This window comes from Anomaloglossus baeobatrachus, chromosome 4, assembly GCF_048569485.1.
Source record: "Anomaloglossus baeobatrachus isolate aAnoBae1 chromosome 4, aAnoBae1.hap1, whole genome shotgun sequence".
In the NCBI taxonomy this organism is placed as follows: Eukaryota; Metazoa; Chordata; class Amphibia; order Anura; family Aromobatidae; genus Anomaloglossus; species Anomaloglossus baeobatrachus.
The window spans coordinates 651,078,168-651,097,145 of NC_134356.1; the positions used below are offsets into that span (position 1 = coordinate 651,078,168).

At 49.4% G+C, this 18,978-nt stretch overlaps 1 protein-coding gene across 2 annotated transcripts in view; it reads right to left on the reverse strand.

Moving 5' to 3' along the window:
- The window catches only part of DSN1 (DSN1 component of MIS12 kinetochore complex), a 117,624-nt gene that overhangs the window by 9,850 nt on the left and 88,796 nt on the right, over positions 1–18,978 (reverse strand). For both annotated transcript variants that reach the window (XM_075346477.1, XM_075346478.1), the window contains 2 exons: positions 18,482–18,571; positions 8,159–8,306 (listed from right to left, as the gene is read on the reverse strand). In XM_075346477.1, the coding sequence (XP_075202592.1) occupies positions 8,159–8,306; positions 18,482–18,571 (238 nt within the window). The remainder of the gene's footprint in view (positions 1–8,158; positions 8,307–18,481; positions 18,572–18,978) is intronic.

Below are 18,978 nucleotides of genomic sequence, written 5' to 3' on the forward strand. Positions count from 1 at the left end.
TTTACCATGGAAGCCTATGGGCGCCGGACTTGTTGTCATCCGTTTTTGTTTCTGGGCATGCCCAGAACATATGTAAATTCACTTCTGGAAAAAGGAAAAAAAAAACAAAAAAAACCTCTCTCCGGAAGAGGCAAAATGAGACTGATCCGTTTTTTTGCTTGATCTCTCACATCAGTTTTGTTACAATCTGCAACGGATCCGTCGCATCAGGCACAAACCGGATTGTGCCTGAAGAAAAAAAAAAAAAAAAAAAAAAAAAAGTGTGAACAAGTGTACATTTTTTTGGTGACCGTCAAAAAAAAAAACAAAAAACAAAAAAAACAAAACACGGACGGCGACTGATCCGATGCCGTCCGGATTATTGTATAATGAAAGCCTATGGGCGGCAAAAAATGTAATTCAGCGACTGATTTAGTTTTATTTTTTTAAACTGAGCATGCTCACTATCACAATGGATCCGTCGTAAAACGGAAGGAACAGATGAAAGAAAAAAAAAAACAAAACTGATGCAACGGATCAGTTTTTTCGACGGATGAGTTGCACCACTTTTTTCGCCAGATTGTGCCTGATGGCAAAAACCTGATGTGTGAGAGTAGCCGAACACAGATTTAGACAAAATGTTTGTAAAAGAGAAAAAAAAAGGCCACTGTGTACATTGAAAAAAGATGATGATCTTTGGGTTCAGCTCATGAAAAATGGAAGCGACTGTCGCGTTTATATAGGTGGGGGGCCATCATACTACATGCAGAGGGTGCGTTATGTGGAGACACGTACTTTGGGCCCCTGATCTTCTAGAACCCTAGTAACGTACTCATTGGATACATACAAGATTTTGAATCACTTTTTTTCCCCCCTACATATCTCGTACAGGTTCAAAATATAATATCGCCTAAAGATTGGACTTTTATGGTTGCGGGTAATAAATACACTTTTCTTTTTAAAATCTCCTTACATTTAAAATCAGGAAAAAAAAAGGGTCAGCAAATGAAAATTTTTTTTTTTTTTTTTTTTAAAGATCACCAGCCACATGCCAGGCTTTAAAGAAGCAGTCATTGCAGGCATGGGAACAGACTAGTGTTGAGCAAGTAGTTAACTATTCGTACTTGCTATGCTGTTAGCAAGTACTGTTCGCTACTTGCATAATAGTTACAAGTAGCGGGCGCAATGTAAGTCAATGGGAAATACTCGCTAAGTAGCGAGTAACCCTAAAGCCGTACTTTTCGTGCGAGTAGCGAATAGTATGGCTTTCGGGTTACTCGCTACTTAGCGAGTATTTGAAATTGACTTACATTGCGCCCGCTACTCGTAACGAATATGCAAGTAGCGAACAGTACTCGCTAACTACTCACTCAACGCTAGAACAGACCGCTCGGCTGGTTTGCACATTTTAAATAATTGAAATCAGCATTTAATAGGATAAGAGTGCGAAGGTTCAGGCTATGAATCAATTGTCCAAAATAAAGAGAATTTTGTTTACTTACCGTAAATTCTTTTTCTTATAGTTCCGACATGGGAGACCCAGACCATGGGTGTATAGCTAGCGACCTCCGGAGGACACACAAAGCACTACACTCAAACGTGTAGCTCCTCCCTCCGGGCTATATACACCCCCTGGATGACAATCTACCCAGTTCAGTGCAAAAGCTGAAGGAGGACATCCACCCATAAGTAGAGATAGAGTAAAACTCGGCAAAACCAGAACTCTGTCTACTAACAACAGCCGTGAAGCACACGGAACAAAAACTGCCAACAGGCAACAGGGAGGGAGCTGGGTCTCCCATGTCGGAACTATAAGAAAAAGAATTTACGGTAAGTAAACAAAATTCTCTTTTTCTTTAACGTTCCTTTATGGGAGACCCAGACCATGGGACGTTCCAAAGCAGTCCATGGGTGGGAAATAAACTAAACTGAGAAGTAGGCAAAACCTAACTTCACAAATGGGCGACAGCCGCCTGAAGGATGAGTCTGCCCAAGCTCGCATCTGCCGAAGCATGAGCATGCACTTGGTAGTGCTTAGAAAAAGTGTGCAGACTGGACCAAGTGGCAGCCTGACACACCTGCTGAGCCGTAGCCTGGTGCCTGAAAGCCCAGGAGGCACCGACAGCTCTGGTCGAGTGCGCCTTAATCCCCGACGGGGGAGGCACCTGAGAAGACTGGTAGGCATCGGCTATGGCCGACCTAATCCAACGAGCTAGGGTCGGTTTAGAAGCCGAAAGGCCCTTGCGATGACCCGTGGTTAGCACGAAAAGTGAGGTGCACCGCCGAAACACGGCGGTGCGAGACACATAGATGCGGAGCGCCCGCACCAAATCCAAGGTGTGCAACGCCTTCTCAAAGCGATGCACAGGGGCCGGACAAAGAGAGGGCAATGAAATGTCCTGGTTAAGGTGGAAGGAAGACACCACCTTAGGAAGAAAGTCCGGAGTCGGACGAAGAACCACCTTGTCTTGGTGAAACACCAAAAAGGGGGATTCCGAAGAAAGCGCAGCCAAATCGGAAACTCTCCTGAGAGAAGTTATGGCTACTAGAAAGACGACTTTCTGTGAAAGTCTGGACAAAGGAACCTCCCTGAGAGGCTCAAAAGGGGGTTTCTGTAAGGCCGTGAGGACCAAATTAAGGTCCCAGGGATCCAAGGGTCGTCGGTAAGGAGGAATGATGTGAGATGCGCCCTGCATGAAGGTGCGCACCTGAGCCAGTCGAGCGATACGCCGCTGGAACAATACCGACAAAGCCGACACCTGTCCCTTAAGGGAATTGAGGGACAGACCCAACTGTAGACCTGACTGTAGAAAAGACAGGATGGTCGGCAAGGCGAACGGCCAAGGAGCATGGCCGGAAGAGCGACACCAGGACAGGAAAATCTTCCAAGTCCTATGATAAATCCTAGCCGAGGAAGACTTCCGAGCCTGAGTCATGGTGGAGATGACCTCAGAGGGAATGCCTGAAGCCGTCAGGATCCAGGACTCAAGAGCCACGCCGTCAATCTGAGAGCCGCAGAATTCTGGCGGAAGAACGGACCTTGAGAGAGAAGGTCTGGGCGGTCCGGGAGATGCCACGGGATCTCTACGGACAGGCGGAGCAAGTCTGGGTACCAGGCTCGCCTGGGCCAGTCCGGAGCAATGAGTATGACTCGACGGCCCTCCATTCGGATCTTGCGCAGAACCCTGGGCAAGAGCGCTAGAGGGGGAAACACATAGGCCAGACTGAACTGAGACCAATCCTGAACCAGTGCGTCTGCTGCGAAGGCTTGAGGATCGTGGGAGCGAGCCACGTAAACCGGAACCTTGTGGTTGTGCCGGGAAGCCATTAGATCTACTTCCGGAGTGCCCCACTTGCGGCAGATTGATCTGAACACTGACGGATGCAGGGCCCACTCGCCGCCGTCCACGGTTTGACGGCTGAGATAATCGGCCTCCCAGTTTTCCACGCCTGGGATGTGGACTGCGGATATGGTGGACTTTGAGTCCTCCGTCCACTGGAGGATTCGTTGAACCTCCAACATCGCCAGACGGCTGTGAGTTCCGCCCTGGTGATTGATGTAGGCAACCGCTGTCGCGTTGTCCGACTGAACCCGAATGTGCTTGCCCGCCAGTAGGTGGTGAAAGTCTAGAAGAGCTAGAAACACAGCTCTGATCTCCAGCACATTGATCGGGAGGGCTGATTCGGACGGAGTCCAAGTGCCCTGTGCTCGGTGATGGAGAAACACCGCTCCCCAACCGGAGAGACTGGCATCCGTGGTGAGAATCACCCAGGACGGAGTCAGGAAGGACCGCCCCTGTGACAGGGAGAGGGGCTGAAGCCACCACTGAAGGGAGTTCCTGGCCTGTGATGACAGAGCCACTAGCCTGTCCAAAGAAGAGATCCGCTTGTCCCAACAGCGGAGAATGTCCAGCTGCAAGGGACGCAGATGGAACTGGGCAAAGGGAACCGCTTCCATGGACGCCACCATCTGACCCAGCACCTGCATGAGGCGTCTGAGGGAATGACGGCGGTGCCTCAACAGAGAGCGCACCGCCAGACGAAGGGACTGCTGTTTGACTAAGGGCAACTTGACAAGTGCCGGCAGAGTCTCGAATTGCATCCCTAGGTACAAGAGTACCTGGGTCGGGGTCAGAGTCGACTTGGGAAGGTTGACAAGCCACCCGAACTGAATTAGCGTGGCGACAGTGAGAGAGACACTCCGTTGGCAGTCTACACTGGAAGAGGCCTTGACTAGAAGGTCGTCCAGGTAAGGAATCACTGCCAATCCCTGGAGGTGCAGGACAGCAACCACTGCTGCCATGACCTTGGTGAACACTCGGGGGGCCGTGGCTAAGCCAAAGGGAAGAGCCACGAACTGGAAATGTTCCTCTCCGATCGCAAAGCGTAGCCAACGCTGGTGTGAAACCGCAATAGGCACATGCAGATAGGCATCTCTGATGTCGATGGATGCGAGAAAATCTCCCTGGGTCATTGAGGCAATGACCGATCTTAGAGATTCCATGCGAAAGTGCCGCACCTGAACATGCTTGTTGAGAAGCTTGAGATCCAGGATGGGCCGGGAGGAACCGTCCTTTTTGGGAACTAGAAAGAGGTTTGAGTAGAAACCTCTGAACCGTTCCCGGGCGGGGACCGGAACAATTACCCCGTTGGTCTGCAGGGATGCCACGGCCTCGAAGGCGGCGGCTTTGGAGCAGGGGGGGGTGGACAGAAAAAATCTGTTTGGCGGGCTGGAAGAGAAGGGTATCCTGTAGCCGTGGGTGATGATGTCCCGCACCCACTGATCGGAGACGTGTTGCAACCACACGTCGCCAAAGTGGGAGAGCCTGCCCCCGACCAAGGACGTTGCTGGCGCGGCCAGATAGTCACGAGGAGGCTGCCTTGGTGGCAGCGGCTCCTCCGGTCTTTTGAGGACGCGGCTTTGCGCGCCAGTTGGATTTACGATCCTTGGCGGTAGTGGACGAGACCGTGGGCTTAGAGGATGACCAGTTAGAGGAACGAAAGGAACGAAACCTCGATTGGTTCCTGCCCTGGGTAGGTTTCTTGGGTTTAGCTTGTGGCAAGGAAGTACTCTTCCCGCCAGTAGCCTCCTTAATTATGTCATCCAGCTGTTCCCCAAACAGCCGTGACCCAGTAAAAGGGAGACTCGCAAGGTACTTCTTAGAGGAAGCGTCCGCTTTCCACTCTCGAAGCCACAAGATCCTGCGGATCGCGAGGGAATTAGCGGAGGCCACTGCCGTGCGGTGAGAAGCTTCCAGGACGGCAGACATGGCGTAGGATGCAAAAGCTGAAGCTCGGGCGGTTAAAGCATCCATCTCAGGAATAGAGTCTCTGGAGAGGGAATGAATCTCCGCCAGAGAGGCAGAGATAGCCTTAAGAGCCCACACCGCCGCAAAAGACGGAGAGAAGGAGGCTCCTGCCGCCTCAAATACAGACTTGGCCAGAAGGTCAACCTGGCGGTCAGTGGGATCCTTAAGAGAAGTGCCGTCGGCCACCGCAACTACTGTGCGGGCTGAGATTCTGGACACTGGAGGGTCTACCTTTGGGGACTGGGCCCAGTCCTTAACCACCTCCGGTGGAAACGGGAAACGGTCATCTGAACTACGTTTCGGAAAACGTTTGTCAGGACAGGCCCTTGGGCTTGTTAACAGTGGTCTGAAAGCTGGAGTGGTTAAAAAACATACTCCTAGGCTTCTTAGGAGAGGTAAACTGGTGTACCTCTACCAGAGAGGGTTGATCTTCTGACTCCTGTGGGTTAAGGTTCAGTACGGAGTTAATGGACGCAATCAAGTCACTAACGTCCGCATCGCCCTCAGACAAGTCAATGGGGTACATAGAGGCAGAGTCTGAGCCCACAGTAAATGAATCATCCTCGCCCTTCCAAATCTTTAAAACATTAAAATAAAATTGAAAAAAATATGAGGAAATAAAAGTGTGTGTGATCCTCCTGGAACACAAAGCGTTGAACTGGGTAGATTGTCATCCAGGGGGTGTATATAGCCCGGAGGGAGGAGCTACACGTTTGAGTGTAGTGCTTTGTGTGTCCTCCGGAGGTCGCTAGCTATACACCCATGGTCTGGGTCTCCCATAAAGGAACGTTAAAGAAAATAAGAATCTGTCTTTGTATAACCATTGCTTAAATGCCATCATGTATACTAAGGAGCACATCCTGGAATGTATTATAATCATGTTAAATAGAACAAAGCAGGCATTCAGGAGGCTAGCTTAAGGCCCAGTCACACACAACGACTTACCTTGCGATTCCGACAACAATACGTCCTGGTAAGTCGCTGGTGAGATGTCACACAGTGAGACATTACAAACGACGCAGGAACGATACAGGTCGCTGTAGCGACCTGTATAACTATCTCGGCGGTCATTGGGACCCTGTCACCCAGCGTCAAACACAGCGATGCATCTTGCCCAGCAGGACATTGCCATTGAAGAAAATGGTCCGGACCATCTTGCAACGACTAGCGATCTCACAGCAGGGGCCTGATCACTGGTAGGGGTCACAGAAACTGACAAACTGTGACTCAGCAATGATCTCGTTAGTGATCTCGTGTGTGACTGGGCCTTTAAGCTGGGTTTACACACTGCAACATCGCAAGCGACATCGCTGTAACGTCACCGGTTTTGTGACGTTACAGCGACCTCCCCAGCGACATTGCAGTGTGTGAAACCTATCAGCGACCTGGCCCCTGCTGTGAAGTTGTAATCACTACAAATCGTTCAGGACCATTCCTAGGTCCTTTGTTTCCCGCTGTGCAGCATGCATCGCTAAAAAGTTTCAGTGTGTGAAAGATTTTGCAGCGACTTTGTTAGCAACTTCCCTTTCAAAAAGCTGCTTATCAACGTCCCCAACAACCAGCTAGGTCGCTCTGCAGGTCCGGATCGCTGTTGCGTTGTTGGCCAGGTTTGCCTGTTTGACAGCTCACCAGAGACTCAGCAGAGACTTAGGGAGGTCGCTGTTACGTCACAAAACCGGTGACGTTACAGCGATGTCCTTTGCGATGTTGCAGTGTGTAAACCCAGCTTTAGACTGGTCGCTTGAATGTCAGGATCAAGCTGCTGACGTAGGCGCATAGACTTTTTCTTATCTCCAGGTGTCTTATCAAGGACAGTATAGTTTTGTAAAGAACTCTAGCCAAATAAGGGAGTAAGTGAAATCAAGTTAGATAATTGGTCAACAGCAATATAAATGTACTGAATTGTATAACTGATTATTTTACAATATACGGGTTAGATGAGCATTGTGCTTCTGGGAGAGATAGACACGTCTGTGTGGTCACTTTTCCTGATTCATTTACATATGCGCAGTTCTAATCTGGAATCCTCCTCTGCGACCCTAAGAGACCCCCTTAGAGGACTCCCCTAACAAAAGCAGCAACTGGAGCTTGCTCTGGTCGCTGCTGTCCAAGACAGATGCTCACAGTGTAACATAGCTGGCATCTTTCTTGCTAGGATCCACACACCACACTCCGGCCATGGGAAGACCGACCCGATATAACTTTAATAAACTGACAGAAAATTTAGATTGTGAGCCCCAATGGGGAAGAGATGCTGAGGTCTGTAAAAAAAAAAAAAAAAAAAAATGTGGAACTAATGTCATTATGTAAGTGAGGAACCAAAACAAATAACTATGGGGCAGATGACTCCAGTCAGAAAGGCCAAAGTTGGTGTCAAAATACAGATCCATGCATGAACTGGGAAATGCGATTTTGTAGAGCTAACCTCATTATTGGTATCAAAATGGACAAGTTTAATGCGAAGGTTTAGATAAATCCACTTTCAGTAATGTAATTTTAAAAAGGTTTTGAAGCTTTTTTTTTTTGCAATTTTGAGTTTCAAGTGGCTTGGTCAAGGAATCCACATCAGTGACACGTCCCACCCTCAGTAAATGTTTATAAAAGCTTCTTGGAAACACAAAAAAAATTGCTGTATGAACAACCATGTGGATTTCACATGGACATTAAAAAGGGAAAAATATTCTTAGTATTTTAAGTAAATCTTATTTTAAAAGACAACCGGTACATAAAAAAAAAAAAAAAAAGTATATATGGACTATGAAATCCCCCTTCTAAAAAAAAAAAAAAAAAAAAAAAAGCTCATGTTCAAATGATATAACGACACCACAAAAGGACTTGAAAATGGAAAGATATTTTTACATGAAACATACCACAATTTCCATGCAGTCAAATACTGCCCCCTGCTGGTGTAAAATGGCGCTATAGTCTGGTCTGCTCTGAAGGACTTTATCTTGAGAAGATGGCAGATCAGGGACGCTGAGAGGTGGCTTGTTAGTGGATTGGCTTTCTTCAAGATGCCTTTTAAAGCAAGAGAGTACAGATTACTTATGATAAAGTTTCACAAGAGCATTTGAATCATTTGGGAAAAATAGATTTGAAAAATAAAAAAACAAACCTTACAAACATCGCAAATATCAGAAAATTAAATTTTATAGTGGACGTGAAATCCTAAATTACTGGAGGTTTTACAATGTACATTAAAGGGAACTTGTCAGGTGCAATATGCACCCAATACAACGAGCAGTTTTGGGTGCATATTGCTAATCCCTGCCTAGCTGTCCCTGTATCTAGTAGCATAGATAAATAGTTTTTCTAAGGATCTCTTTAAGATCTTTTATCATATGCTAATGAGCGCAGGGACTGGTCACAAGGGCGTAAGTTCCTGCACTAATTCCGCCCTCTTAGCATGTTAGTACGCCCACAGATCGAGCGGCTGTCGTTCCATATGCCAGAAACATCCCAGAGTAAGGACTTCTGGCATAGCACATGCCATTCATCAAGACTCTAGATTCTTCATAAATCAGAAGCGTCTGTCCACACCATATCCCCCTAAATCAAGAAAAAAAAATCGGCACCATTGTGTTCAATTCATATTTGCGGCTATACCGAGAAAATCAAGTTATATCCTCTCTGGCCCCTCACTTTCAGTCATTGGGGTGGAGTAGGGAGTGTTAGGCCATGTGCCCACAGGACGCTCGTACCTGCGGATATATTCGCAGGTACGACCGCATGTTTCCCGCAGCTGCCCGCCGGCAGCCGCAGCTATTTTTAGCTGCGAGTTCCCAGCGGAATAGCTGCGGGAAACATGCGGAGATTCACGCGATTTACCTGCGGACGTCCCGGCCTCTATCTCCATAGCGGAGGGCTGGGATCTCCGCAAGTAAATCCGCATGAATAATTGACATGCAGTTAGGTGCGGCTGAGGGATCTCCGCAGGAGATTCCGCAGCGTGGACACAGACACTCCCCATGTCCCATAGGGTAACATGGGGAGTGCCTGTACATGCTAGAACCTGCGGATTTATCTGTAAAATCCAGAAAAATCCGCAGGTTTTCCGCGGCAAACTCCGCAGCAAAAAGCTCCCGTGGGCACATGGCCTTAGGCTTTGTACGCACATTGCGTAAATTCATGCATTTACGCTGAGTTTAGCATTGCAGCGTAAATGCATGCGTCCTGCATAATCTATGTAGATTGTGCATAATCCATCCGCACATTGCTTGTTTGAACGCAGCGATTTGGAAGCCAAAATTTTAACACAAATCCGTACGGTCAAAAAAAACAGCATATCAATTATTCCGTGCGCTTTGGATGTTGCTCCCACTCTGTCTATGGGAGAGGCAGCATCCCGATGGCATGAAATCGGGATTTAATCAGCTGAAACACTGCATTCATTAGGCAGTGTTTCTGCAGCAATTTGAAGCACATGTGCTGTCAAATCGCTGCAGAAATTTCAGCATTTACGTGCGCACATAGCCTCACAGTCACTATATTATGATCCAAGCTGTAATCGCTCCTAGGCCCAATGACTGACAGTCATTGGGTCTAGGAGCAATTACACACTCCTCACCCTACAGTGAACCGTGATAAACCACTCCCTCCTCTTCCACGATGACTAAGCAAGCAGGTACAGGGAGGATATAGCTTAAATTTTCTCCCTGCAGCCACTGTTCCCATAAGATTGCCAGACACGATTTAAACACTATGTGGGCATTTCTTGGAAGTGGCCCATTCCCATAAATACGGAAATGCTACTTTTTTCTTTTCTTTAACCTCCTACTGGTTGTTGTAGGCCACCAGAAATTAATTTATTTTGCTTAATATTGGGGAAAATTGAATATTTTTATCTCTATATATGAGATTAGAGTCACAATTAGGCTGGGTCTAGTTCGATATTGAGCTGGAGGCATATAGATCACAAAATAAGGCAGACCCAGAGACTGCTGTTTAAGTTTGTTGAAAGTAAAAGACAAAAGCAGCGCGCTCCAACATGTAGAGGATATAGAACAATAAAGTGACGCAGAGTAAGCAGAACTGCTCAACATAATGAAATGTGCTTATGATAAGGCATAATCATGTCCCAAAGCTTGTAAAGAATCGAGAGCTGCTTATATGTACAATGGTCACCGCGATAACTACAGCAGGGTAGAGGAAAAATAAGGAACCAATGGGCGATGCTGGAAAAAAGGACGGCTCGAGTCACTCTATTGAGAATTTACGCTTCAGCACCGAAAAGGTTCTTTCATCAGACCGTATTTCTACTTATAAGGCCCCCTTTACAAGTCAATGATTCCAGTACGTATGACGCAGTTATCATATGTACCGGAATCATGGACATATGCAGTCGCATTAAAATCAATGGGTCTGCACACATCTGTTTTCACAAGGACTGCGTGTTCCGCACGGTGACAAGTCAGTTTTTCTTCGGCAGCAGTGATGTCACACTGACCACACAGTGATGTGATCCATGTGACACATACCGGAGAAAACAAGTGCCTGACATAAAATTAATTTTTATACTCCCCTGTCGCCGATGCTTTTGTCACTTGCTTCAGGGCCCACTTATTATGTTCACACATATTCACTGCACCGCGGACCCAGAAGCAAGTGTGACCGCAGCACCAGAAACATCAGCACTACAGACAGCAGTGTCGGGGAGAGGTGAGTAAAAAGTTCCTGATCTCTGTGTGCTATCACGAATCGCACACGTACCAAAAGAACGGAATTTTGTTTACTTACCGTAAATTCCTTTTCTTCTAGCTCTAATTGGGAGACCCAGACAATTGGGGTGTATAGGCTATGCCTCCGGAGGCAGCACAAAGTATTACACTCAAAAGTGTTAAGCCCCTCCCCTTCTGCCTATACACCCCCCGTGCTCCCACGGGCTCCTCAGTTTTGGTGCAAAAGCAAGAAGGAGGAAATATAATTACAAACTGGTTTAAAGTAACTTCAATCCGAAGGAACATCGGAGAACTGAAACCATTCAACATGAACAACATGTGTACACAAAAAAACAGGGGCGGGTGCTGGGTCTCCCAATTAGAGCTAGAAGAAAAGGAATTTACGGTAAGTAAACAAAATTCCGTTCTTCTTTTTCGCTCTATTGGGAGACCCAGACAATTGGGACGTCCAAAAGCAGTCCCTGGGTGGGTAAAATAATACCTCGTAAGAGAGCCGTAAAACGGCCCTTTCCTACAGGTGGGCAACCGCCGCCTGAAGGACTCGTCTACCTAGGCTGGCATCCGCCGCAGCATAGGTATGCACCTGATAGTGTTTCGTGAAAGTGTGCAGGCTCGACCAGGTAGCCGCCTGACACACCTGCTGAGCCGTAGCCTGGTGCCTCAAAGCCCAGGACGCGCCCACGGCTCTGGTAGAATGGGCCTTCAGCCCTGAGGGAACCGGAAGCCCAGCCGAACGGTAAGCTTCGATAATTGGCTCTTTGATCCACCGAGCCAGGGTTGATTTGGAAGCCTGTGACCCTTTACGCTGGCCAGCGACAAGGACAAAGAGTGCATCCGAGCGGCGCAGGGGCGCCGTACGAGAAATGTAGAATCTGAGTGCTCTCACCAGATCTAACAAGTGCAAATCCTTTTCACATTGGTGAACTGGATGAGGATAAAAAGAAGGTAAGGAGATATCCTGATTGAGATGAAAGGGGGATACAACCTTAGGGAGAAATTCCGGAACCGGACGTAGAACTACCTTGTCCTGGTGAAAAACCAGAAAAGGAGCTTTGCATGACAACGCTGCTAGCTCAGACACTCTCCGAAGAGAGGTGACTGCTACTAGGAAGACCACCTTCTGCGAAAGGCGTGAGAGAGAGATATCTCTCATTGGCTCGAATGGTGGTTTCTGAAGAACCATCAGCACCCTGTTCAGATCCCAGGGTTCTAACGGCCGCTTGTAAGGTGGAACGATGTGACAAACTCCCTGCAGGAACGTGCGTACCTGTGGAAGTCTAGCTAGGCGCTTCTGGAAAAACACCGAGAGCGCAGAAACTTGTCCCTTAAGGGAGCCAAGCGACAAACCCTTTTCCAGTCCAGATTGAAGGAAGGACAGAAAAGTAGGTAATGCAAATGGCCAGGGAGAAAAACCCTGAGCAGAGCACCATGACAGAAAAATTTTCCACGTCCTGTGATAGATCTTGGCGGACGTTGGTTTCCTAGCCTGTCTCATAGTGGCAATGACATCCTGAGATAATCCTGAAGACGCTAGGATCCAGGACTCAATGGCCACGCAGTCAGGTTGAGGGCCGCAGAATTCAGATGGAAAAACGGCCCTTGAGACAGCAAGTCTGTTCGGTCTGGTAGTGCCCACGGTTGGCCGACCGTGAGATGCCACAGATCCGGGTACCACGACCTCCTCGGCCAGTCTGGAGCGACGAGGATGGCGCGGCGGCAGTCGGCCCTGATCTTGCGTAACACTCTGGGCAACAGTGCCAGCGGAGGAAACACATACGGGAGCTGAAACTGCGACCAAACCTGAACTAAGGCGTCTGCCGCCAGAGCTCTGGGGTCTTGAGACCGTGCCATGAACATTGGTACCTTGTTGTTGTGCCGGGACGCCATGAGGTCGACGTCCGGCACCCCCCAGCGGCAACAGATCTCCTGAAACACGTCCGGGTGAAGGGACCATTCCCCTGCGTCCATGCCCTGGCGACTGAGATAATCTGCTTCCCAGTTTTCCACGCCTGGGATGTGAACTGCGGATATGGTGGAGGACGTGGCTTCCACCCACATCAAGATCCGCCGGACTTCCTGAAAGGCTTGACGACTGCGTGTGCCGCCCTGGTGATTGATGTATGCCACCGCTGTGGAATTGTCCGACTGAATTCGGATCTGCTTGCCTGCCAGCCACTGCTGGAACGCTTTCAGGGCAAGATACACTGCCCGAATTTCCAGAACATTGATCTGAAGCGAGGACTCTTGCCGGGTCCACGTACCCTGAGTCCTGTGGTGGAGAAAAAACCGCTCCCCATCCTGACAGACTCGCGTCTGTCGTGACTACTTCCCAGGATGGGGGAAGGAAGGATTTCCCCTTCGATAATGAAGTGGGAAGAAGCCACCACCGAAGGGAGGCTTTGGTCGCCTGAGAGAGGGAGACGGTCCTGTCGAGGGACGTCGGCTTCCTGTCCCATTTGCGTAGGATGTCCCATTGAAGGGGACGCAGGTGAAACTGCGCGAAAGGGACTGCTTCCATTGCTGCCACCATCTTCCCCAAGAAGTGCATGAGGCGCCTCAAGGGGTGTGACTGGCCTTGAAGGGGAGACTGTACCCCTTTCTGTAGTGACTGCTGTTTGATCAGCGGAAGCTTCACTATCGCTGAGAGGGTATGAAACTCCATGCCAAGGTACGTCAGCGATTGGGCCGGTGTCAGATTTGACTTTGGAAAATTGATGATCCACCCGAAACTCTGGAGAGTCTCCAGGGTAACGTCGAGGCTGTGTTGGCATGCCTCTTGAGAGGGTGCCTTGATCAACAGATCGTCCAAGTACGGGATCACAGAATGACCCTGAGAATGGAGGACCGCTACTACAGTAGCCATAACCTTGGTGAAAACCCGTGGGGCTGTTGCCAGGCCGAATGGTAGTGCCACGAACTGTAGGTGTTCGTTTTCCATGGCGAAGCGCAAGAAGCGTTGGTGCTCTGGGGCAATCGGAACGTGGAGATAAGCATCTTTGATATCGATCGATGCAAGGAAATCTCCCTGGGACATTGAGGCGATGACGGAACGGAGGGATTCCATCCGGAACCGCCTGGTCTTTACGTGTTTGTTGAGAAGTTTCAGGTCCAGGACAGGACGGAAGGACCCGTCCTTCTTTGGGACCACAAACAAGTTAGAGTAAAAACCGTGGCCCTGTTGCTGAAGAGGAACAGGGACCACCACTCCTTCAGCCTTCAGGGTGCCCAGCGCCTGCCGAAGAGCCTCGGCTCGCTCGGGAGGCGGAGAGGACCGGAAGAATCGAGTCGGGGGACGAGAGATGAACTCTATCTTGTAACCGTGAGAGAGAATGTCTCTCACCCAGCGGTCTTTTATGTGTGGCAGCCAGGTGTCGCAAAAGCGGGAGAGCCTGCCACCGACCGAGGATGCTACTAGAGGAGGTAGAAAGTCATGAGGCAGCCGCTTTGTTAGCGGTGCTCCCAATGGCCTTTTTAGGACGTGACTTAGACCGCCATGCATCAGAGTTCCTTTGTTCTTTCTGAGACCTTTTGGACGAGGAGAATTGGGACCTGCCCGCGCCCCGAAAGGACCGAAACCTCGACTGCCCTCTCCTCTGTTGGGAGAGGTTCTGCTTGGGCTGGGGTAAGGATGTATCCTTTCCCTTGGATTGTTTGATGATTTCATCCAGGCGCTCGCCAAAGAGCCTGTAGCCAGAAATTGGCAAACCGGTTAAACGCTTTTTTGGAAGCGGAATCTGCCTTCCACTCCCGTAGCCACAAGGCCCTGCGGACTACTACCGAATTGGCGGTCGCAACTGCCGTACGGCTCACAGAGTCCAGGACAGCATTCATAGCGTAAGACGCAATTGCCGAGGTCTGGGAGGTAATGGAAGCCACTTGTGGCGCGGCCGCTTCAATTTTCGCTTGACGTTTAAGCGAGGCCCCATCTTCCACTGCAAGTATGGATCTAGCCGCCAGTCTGGAGATTGGAGGATCCACTTTGGGACATTGAATCCAACCTTTAACCACTTCCGGGGGAAAAGGATAACGTGTATCCTTAAGGCGCTTAGAGAAACGCTTATCCGGACAAGGATGGTGATTCTGGATTGCCTCTCTGAAATCAGAGTGGTCTAGAAACATACTCTGTGTACGCTTGGGGAACCTGAAGCGAAATTTCTCCTGCTGAGAATCTGACTCCTCCGCCGGAGGGGCTGAGGGAAGAATATCCAGCAACTGATGAATGGATGCAATAAGATCATTCACTATAGCGTCCCCGTCTGGAGAATTAAGATTGAGAGCGCTCCCAGGATCAGAATCCTGATCAGCTGTCTCCGCATCATCAACCAGAGAATCCCCCCGCTGAGACCCTAAACAATATGATGTCGAGGGAATTCTAAGCGGGCCCGCTTAGACGATCTGGGGCTAGGTTCTAAGTCCGAACCCTCCGTCTGGGATGTATGAGATACCCCGTGAGGACCTTGTTGGTCCAACTGAGGGGGGTCAGGGAACAATGATTCAACAGAGTCCCTTTGCTGAGATACCGGTCTGGACTGCAAGGCTTCTAGTATCTTAGCCATAGTCTCAGATAGTTGATCCTTAAAGGTTGCAAACTCAGTCCCTGTCACCTGGACAGTGACAACAGGTGGCTCCCCCTGGGCCCCTCTTAGCAGAGGATCCGGCTGAGGAAGTGTCACAGGGGTCTTGCTGCCACCTGGGTCTTACATGCGGCGCAGGCAACATAATAAGCCTGTGTTTTGGCACCCCTGCCTTTTGTGGGCGCCATGCTATAGTTTTCCCTGAGTAACACAATAGGGTATATAGCCAGAAAGAACTGTGCTCATACAGTGTAAATTATATACAGTACACAAATAATGTACCAATACAATACAGCACCATGGGGCTAGCACCACATGTGCTGCTTACCAGCCGCCTAAGCGGTTGTGAGGCCACCAGAGACCGTGTCTGGGTCTCCGATGAATATGTCCCTCTCTGCAGAGTCGGTGGAGCTGACAGGAATGGCTGCGGCGTCCTGACGAGCTGAGGAAGCTGTGGGCGTGGCCTAGAAAGAGCGCGAAACGGGCGCTCATACTGTGCACAGTGAGGGGAGTGGAGCATGTAAATCATACTCCAGCCCTCATTGCTGCTTGTCCCTGAACGGTATCGGCTCCTATCCATCAGGCTCCACAGGAGTTGTGGATGAAGCCCGGTCTCAGTGCCTGGAGACCGATAAGATCCCACTTCACCCAGAGCCCTAAGGGGGATGGGGAAGGAAAAACAGCATGTGGGCTCCAGCCTCCGTACCCCAATGGATACCTCAACCTTAACAACACCGCCGACAAAAGTGGGGTGAGAAGGGAGCATGCTGGGGGCCCTATATGGGCCCACTTTTCTTCCATCCGACCTAGTCAGCAGCTGCTGCTGACTAATCTGTGGAGCTGTGCTTGCATGTCTGTCCGTGCAGCGTCCCGCCCTTCCCCTACCTGTCAGGGCTGAGGGCGGGAGAAAAAAAGGGAAACTAGGCCGCAATGAAGCCGGGGACTGTAGTAATAAACGCGGCCGCCGTAAAAGCGCGGTCGCGTGAAAGTCCCCGGCGAACTACAAGTCCCAGCCGCGCCGCAGTGTCCCGTGGCAATGGCGGTCAGTGCGGTAGCCCTTACATATAAACACACTCAGCGACGCTGAGTGTGTAATGGCACATATAGACCCGGTCAGCGCCGCGGTCCCCGGTGCACTAGCACACCCAGCAAAGCTGAGGTGATGCCGTGCGCGGTCCCCATAGGGATACAGAGTACCTTTAAGATGCAGGGCCTCCTTCGCACAAAGCAAAAAACTGAGGAGCCCGTGGGAGCACGGGGGGTGTATAGGCAGAAGGGGAGGGGCTTAACACTTTTGAGTGTAATACTTTGTGCTGCCTCCGGAGGCATAGCCTATACACCCCAATTGTCTGGGTCTCCCAATAGAGCGAAAAAGAAATCACAGCACACGGAAGGCCATACGCACCTTCAACACGTCCGTGAAAAACGTGTGTGTTTCCTATGGGTGTGTGAAAGAGGCCTAAGGCTATGTGGACGCACTGCGTTTTCTGAAGTGTTTTTTTTTCTTGCAGATTTTCATTAATGTGCAAGAGAAAACGCATTATAGCAAAATCTATGAGGATCCTGAAGTGCTGTGCACATGTTGCGGATTTTTTTCTTGCAGACTTTGGTGCAGAAAAAACAAAACGAACAAAAAAAAAAAAAAAAAAAAAAAACCGAGGTTCCCTTCGCTAACGGATTTGACCGGTTTTACGGCGACTCCTAGCCTGGTCGGGGTCCGTAAGCACTGCCGAATGGTGCTGGCCTCTATTTGTTCCCTGATCTGGTACCGTCGGGCCACCGCCCGTCCCCGGTCCTTATGGTTCACTCCAATCAGCCTCTCCTGCAGACCGTCACCACCGTCTGCCAACCTTGCTCTATGTGCCCGGGCCACGCACCCAGACACGGTCAGTCTCCTCTACTACCACTTCACTTCTCTCACTCCAAAACTAATCTCTGACTCCTTTTCCCGCCTCCAGGACTGTGAACTCCTCGGTGGGCGGGGCCAACCGCCTGGCCCACCCCCTGGTGTGGACATCAGCCCCTGGAGGGAGGCAACAAGGATTTGTGTTTGACCTAGATGTGCCTAGCCGGGGTGTGGGGTGTGTTGTTGCAGTACCTGTGACGTCCTGGCTTGTCCAGGGCGCCACAACTGCACCAAACAACTGGCATGTCAATTGTTTCTGCATTTTTCCAGCTTTTTTTCCGCTATCACAATGCATAAAAAAAAAAGCGTAAAAAACCCCCACATTAAAAGATGCAGATTAAGAGATGCAGTTTGAAGTGTCGAAAAACAAACAAATCTGCAACATACCCTTACCCGCCACCTTTTCCAGCAGCAGCCAGTGCCTTGATAGGGAGCTGATGATTTCACTTTATTCTGAGCAAGGCTGTGTGCCCACGATCCGTGTTTGCAGCGGTTTGGATGTAGCGCGTTTCCGCTGCGTCCAAAACACTACGTTGTACAGTATAAGCACAATGGTGGTTTCTAGAAATCCCGTACCTACTGCTAGTTTTTTTCCCACAACATGCACCGCAGATCAGTGTGTCTTTCCAGACCACTGCATGTCAATTGTTTGCTGTGGATTTGCATGCGTCCTCTGTAGGGAGAACAGAAGCAAGAGACCGCAGCGCACTGAACCCTGATCGTGGGTACAAGCAGCTGCAGTCTCCTGCGGAGGAGACTCGCGGCCCCGTAGGTCCGGATCCGCTGCGTCCAGGACAGTGAGTCCTAATCGTGGGCACATACCCTTACAATTTGTAGCCTTGTATCAACAAAAAAAAAAAAACACAGAAAACACACAACAAAAAAAAACGGAGCTGTAATTGTTGACTCAGTGTATCCTTCAAAAGCTAAAGGTGTGCTGACAGGTTGGTATTTTCTTTAAAGCAAATATTATATAATTAAAACCTACTTTGGGGTAGGCAAAAGAAATAAGATGTGCCGCTCAGTACTATTTACCTGGTTAAAGCGTCGTGTTTCTCTTTAGAAGTGTGTTTCTCTTTGTAATCTTCCAGGAGCTCTCCCCAGCGTTGGGACTCGGCAGTGAATCTGAGGAAACAGGAGGCTTAGCTAGGCGTTGGTAATAAATGTCAAATCAAATGACATTAAAACCTTGAAAATGCAACTTCAAAAAAGACGTTATCCTGTGGTTACAGACTCTGTACCCGCCATTGTTTGCCTTTTTATAGATATGCTGTTGGGCAAGGAGCGGCTGTAATAGTCACTTCAGCCTCTGAATTGCCGAGCGCCGAGGGGGATGAAATACAGTGACAGCCGCAGTGCACGAGGTCGCTCATCCGTGCTGTAAGGTCTGGAAAAGACGGCCAATTAATAGACTATTGCAGGTTATTTCCTGTGTAACACTTGCTGCCGCTGCTGCCTCTGGTGCACTCGTGGCTTTCTTAATATTGTTACATTCGGCAGAGTTTCCTCAAATCCTATTAATTACATCGGAA